General features: G+C 57.1%; 1 protein-coding gene across 1 annotated transcript in view; it reads right to left on the reverse strand.

Moving 5' to 3' along the window:
- Nucleotides 1–249: 249 nt before the first annotated feature.
- The window catches only part of Tmem115 (transmembrane protein 115), a gene marked incomplete in the record, with an annotated part of 5,615 nt that continues 483 nt past the window's right edge, over nucleotides 250–5,381 (reverse strand). The window contains 2 exon segments of the mRNA XM_005410369.2: nucleotides 250–1,040; nucleotides 4,536–5,381. Coding sequence (XP_005410426.2) covers nucleotides 836–1,040; nucleotides 4,536–5,381 — 1,051 coding nt within the window.

Consider the following 5,381-nt stretch of genomic DNA (forward strand, 5'->3'; position numbering starts at 1 on the left):
CGCAGAGGGGACCCTCGACCGGGGGCTGGAGAGAAACGGAGAGGAGGAAGGGTCTGAGGTGATGGCTCTGAGATGGCTGCCTAGCAGCAGGCATACGGGAGGGAAGAGGGGTGCAGAAGGGGCTGCCTATCCAGGCGGAGATGCCACGGAGAGGAAGTCCTCGGACCCCAAGTAAAGAGCATCTAACTTTGCAGTGGAGCATGAGGAAGGGCTGCACAGGGTGGCCTGAGAGAGCCCAGGAGTCACACGTCAAAGAAATGCTTTATTGATACTCCAAGGCTGGGCGTGGCTGCCCGCTCAAGTGGTCCTGTAGAAAATACCTGGGAACTGTGGCTCTTCCGGCCCAGAGGCAGTCACGGGCACAGCAGAGGGAAACAAGACATCCCGACAAGCTCAGTCTCCGGGGGTGAGCAGGGGCGTGCAGCTTCGCACCGACTCCTGCACTGGCCGGGCCTCCCTAACGTTTTTGGCAAATGTAAATCCTTGCCTTGGCTCAGCGTTCTTGGCAACCAGTTTCAGACGCGAGGGCTGGGCCGGGAGCTGTGGCGCCAGTGTCCCTGCAGCCACTTGCTCAGGGCTGCCTCCTGAGGTACAGTCTTACCTCAGACGGGGTCCTGCACTGGCTGTGCCTCAGAGGCCCCAGGCCTGACCGAGTGGTTGTCTGGAGTTGGAACCAGGCAGCAAGGGTGCTTGGTAGTGTTGGCAGAACGCAGCAGAAGGCCCTGAAAGCCCCCGAAGGCCTTGCTGCCTCTCCTCAGAGTGGTCGTGCCCTGGAGGAGCTGAGACGCATCAAGGGGGCTCGGGAGAGGAGGTGCTGCACGCAGGTGGTCTGGAGTTACAGCGCGGGGGGAGCTGCCTCAAAGGTGATGAGACTGGATTCGGGGGCAGCCTCCTTCCCGGCAGGGGTAGGAGCTTTTTCTGAGGGCAGGGGGCTGTCCACCTTGGCCCCAGCCTCCTCTTCATCGTCATCCATGCTGGGCCAGACAGACTGGTCCTCCACTCTCTTCAGCCGCTCGTTCAGGGCCTTCAGGGCCAGTTGCCTAGAGCCAGAGAAGGAGGGACAGGTCACTCGGTTCGGGCCTGCCCACACCCTGCGCCCTTCACCCGTAGCTGCCTCCCCCTACCACGCACGAAAGTCTCTCCCGGAGTCCCATGCTGCCCTTTCCCGTGAGGTCCCAGTACTCCCCCGAGACTGGGCTGGGGCCCACTCTGCTGTCAGAACGAGGACTCCAAGGCTGTAGTTTTCTCCTCATAGCTGGGGCACTTGCAGGCTGCAAAGGCCAGCTGGCTGTTTGCCAGGCCCACTAGGCTGGGCATGAGAAATGGCTCTGGGTTTGTTGTCTCAGGGCGGTGGATCTAGTGCTCCAGGGTAGGTGGGTAAACTGGCTCCTGCCTAGGCACTGGTGTCACATCCAAGAAGAAGGTAATTCCTTCTCCTGCTTAGGGTCATCTCAGACGTCTTGGAAAGGGTCTTTTGAGAAAAAGTGGCACTTAGCACTCCCTCTGCACTCAGCCCAGGAGGCAGGCCAGCTTGCGTCAGTTTACCCCCTTAACTCCGAAACCTTCTCTTCCCTGGCATGGTGGGTCACGCCTATAATCTCAGCACTCGGGAGGCTGAGGCAGGAGGATTACGGCAAGTTCGAGGCCAGACTGGGCTACAAAGTGAGCACAAGGCCAGCCTGAACTGCACAGTGAGACCCTGTCTCAAAAAGACAGGAGAAAAAAAAAAAAGAAACCTTCTCTCTTGTAAGATTCCTCACATTTGCGAAGACCTGTGTTAGCAAAGGTACTTAGCAGAACCCTGGTAGGGAGAAACAGCTCACAGCGGTGGGCCTGGGCCAGAGCCTGGTGTTTCCCTGGGGCAGGCACCTGGAGGTGCCACTCTGCGGGGAGGTGGGAAAGTCCACTAGCAGGTATGTCCATGTGCTTGGTACCCTGGCCTACCAGAAAGCAGAGTGACCACGCTGCCGGGTAAACGTCTAACAGTGCTCACTGTGGACGCCTGACGCCTCATCCTTCCTGTGCCACCAGGATGGGGACAGCCTGGATAGCGTTCCAGGTTCTACGAGAGAACCAAAATCACCATGGCACAGACTAAGGCAGAAGAGGCAACAAGGCCACGGACCCGGAAAGCCCAGCATGCTTTCCCCTGCCCCCCACCCTGGCATACGGCAAGTTGGCACTGACAGCACAATTCTTTCTTCTTGCTGCCAAGGCTTCCATCCCAGAGATGCGTTTGCCAGTTCTGTCTAAAGCTGGCCGAGGCAGAGGGACAGTGCCGTGCTAGTCACTTTCTCACGGGTCAAAGGGACAGATGGGAATACTGCCTTCCACTAGGGGCCCTTAGGTGTGGGCGGGGCCTGCAGCCAGACAGCGAACAGGAGGAGTGAAATGCAGGTAACCTACCCCTTGCTCCCGCCTCGCCCCTCCCTGCCTCTGCTCATTTTCTTTGACCCGGTGTTTTGTGAATGTCCAGTCAACCCTAACAATCTAAGACCTCTCACAGGAGGAGGGGCCGCCACCACTGGCCCATTCCCACCAGAGCAGCTCCAAAGGCCCCTCAGTTCCTCCCAGGCCCAGCCCTCCCGGCCCCATCTCCTCTGCTGGGTAATATCCAAACAGACCGCTGTCTTTAGGACTTATCACCCAGAGAGCCAAGCTGTAGGGCCCAGAAACAGACCCTGAAGTAAGCTGCCAGTGCTTCTCCACACATATCCCCGGGGCCCACCGATCTTGACACTTTCAAGGAAGGGATGCATTCTGCCCCCATGCTGCACAGCCCCGTGGGAGAGTGCTCAGGAGTCACTCTGCTGCTGAATTCAGAAAGCTTCCTGCCTGAGCCCATTTCACAAATGAGAGAAAGCAAGGGCCTTTGACAAATGCAAAAGGAAAAAGCTTGTACCAGGTTGTCTCAAAAAACTCAGTACACCAGGTGTGGTGGTGCATGTCTATAATCCCAGTACTCAGGAGGCTGAGAGGCAGAAGGACTTTGAGTTTGGGGCCAGCCTGACCTATAAAGTGAGACCCTGTCTCAAAACAAAACAAAACAGATACCCAAAATAAAACCTCTCAAGCTAGGCGTGGTGGCACAGCCTGTAGTCCCAGCACTCGGGAGGCTGAAGCAGGAGGATTGCCCTGAGTTTGAGGCCAGCCTGGGGTACATAGTAAGACCTTGTCTCAAAAAAAGAAAACAAAAACAAAAAGAATAATATTGAGAATGATGGAGTTGTGGACTTTGTGGAAACGGTGACGACTCTGAGGAATCCAAAGATAGGGGAGAGTAAGAAGTGAATTAAAAAGAGCTCTCCTGCCTTGGGCAAAGTGTATCCAGTGAATAATTCAGTTGGGATTCCTGGTGCTGCAAATGGCTTGGTTTATAGATAATGCAAATACCTCCATTTTTTGGTGTGGTCAAGCCTTGGTGGTGGGATCATGTAGCAAGCCTGTGCCTAGGGTGTGGGGACACATGCCTGCTAAGGGGGGTGGTGAACATGGTAATCTCCCGAGCTTCCTGAAGTAAGTGGCAGAGAAGTAAGGCGCAGGAAGAGAGAACAGTCCAGCACTTGGAAACTAGGGTGGCCCACATCACCTTTCTTCTTTGTACCAGAGACTGAACCCAGGGCAAGTGCTGTATCAATGAGCTACATCCTTAGCCTTGTTTACATTTTCATTTTTGTTATTATTTAATTTTATTTATTTATTTATTTGTCTTTTTGAGACAGGGTCTCACTACGCAGTTCAGGCTGGCCTTGAGCTCACTTTGTAGCCCAGCCTGGCCTCAAGCTTGCAGCAGTTCTCCTGTCTCAGCCTCCCGAGTGCTGTATTTTATTTATTTATTTATTTAGAGACAGGTTTCAGTATGTAGCCCAGGCTGGTATCCAACTTGCCACTATCCTTCCTTAGCCTCCTGAGTGCTGGGATTACAGGCATCTACCACCATGGCTGGCCCTACATTTTAAAAATTAATTTCTTGTAGTGCTGGGGGTTGACTCCACAACCTTGCACGTTTCGCTCGCACTGTGTGACTGAGCTACGCTTCCCTTCCCCCACTTTCGAGACAAGGTCCCCCCAAGTTTCCTGGGCTGGCCTCAGACTTGTGATCCTTCAGCTCAGCTTCCCAAGTAATCGGGGTTACAGGTGTGTACTACAGTGCCCAGCTCAGGTCCTTTTAAGGACCCCAGTCATCCTTCCCCGTAGCCTCTTCACCGGGCAGAAAGGGTCAACAAGTTGTTTCTGGATCCCAGGCCCGGCGTGCAGGATCTGGGGATTCTGAAGCAAGGCAGGGAGTGGCAGACCTCCAGTAGCCCCTTGCACAGCACAAAGGGAATTCAGCATTGCCTGAGGCTCGTGAAGTGGCTAGAGTGAACCCTGACACCTGCATGCCGAGTTTCTCCGGATCAAAAACCGGATCTTCTCTCTCTCAACCCGCCCAGCAACTACAGGTCACCAGCCCATGGGCAGCGACCGCCTCGAGGCTGGCATGTGATTCGCCAAACGCTCCTAGCTCGCTAAGATTCTGGGAGATTTCACGGTACCTTCGCCGCTCAGCGTCTTGAGGGTCTGTGCCTGGCAGGCTGATGGTGATGGAAGACGGGGCTCCCACATCGTAGCGCTTTACCGTCTTCTGGCACAGCTTCACCTTCACCAGGAGGCCGTGCACCACGTTCGCCAGCAGCCCCACCACCGGCTGCAGGATCTCCGGGAAGAAGGTGGCGAAAGCGAAGTGGTCAGCCATGTCCCCTCGGCCCCGGCTATGGCGCTGGTAGAAGCGAAGGTAAACCCAGCTGGAGAGCAGCCCAAAACCGTAAGAAGCCAGAGCGGGGCTCTGGAGCAGCGTGGCCAGCCGCAGCAGGAGCAGCAGCGCCAGCAGCAGCATGGGCACCACGCTCACGCGCACCTGGGGCACCCGCAGGACCACGCAGTCTCCCATGGTCTGCTTGAGCGCCACCAGGACCCCCGCCAGGAAGCCCAGCGCGCCGTGGATGCGGACGGTGAACAGGTAGACCAAGTTGAACGAAGCCATGTAGGTGAGGAGGTAGGCGAAGGCCCCCAGGAGCCCCACAGACACATTCACCACCGAGAAGAAAATCAGCAGCTCCAGAGCGCCCCAGAGCGGCTCCAGCAGACGCCCCGCCGCCACCACGGTGGCCAGGCTGATGGCCACGTCCCACGCGTGCTGCTCCATCAGCCCGTGGGTGGCCAGGGTCCAGACCCAGAAGTTGGGCGGGAAGAGGTAGCCCGGGGTGACGGCCAGGCAGCCCGTGTCCACGGCGAAGGACAGCAGGTAGAGGAGCAGCACCGCCGCGCACAGCGCCTTCACCACCACGCTGGCGCTGGCCAGCGCGGCCCCCAGGTGCTGGCGGGCGCCCGGGAGGGCGCGC

This window comes from Chinchilla lanigera, unplaced genomic scaffold (genome assembly GCF_000276665.1).
Source record: "Chinchilla lanigera isolate Chin_1 unplaced genomic scaffold, ChiLan1.0 scaffold00131, whole genome shotgun sequence".
NCBI classification, from domain to species: domain Eukaryota; kingdom Metazoa; phylum Chordata; class Mammalia; order Rodentia; family Chinchillidae; genus Chinchilla; species Chinchilla lanigera.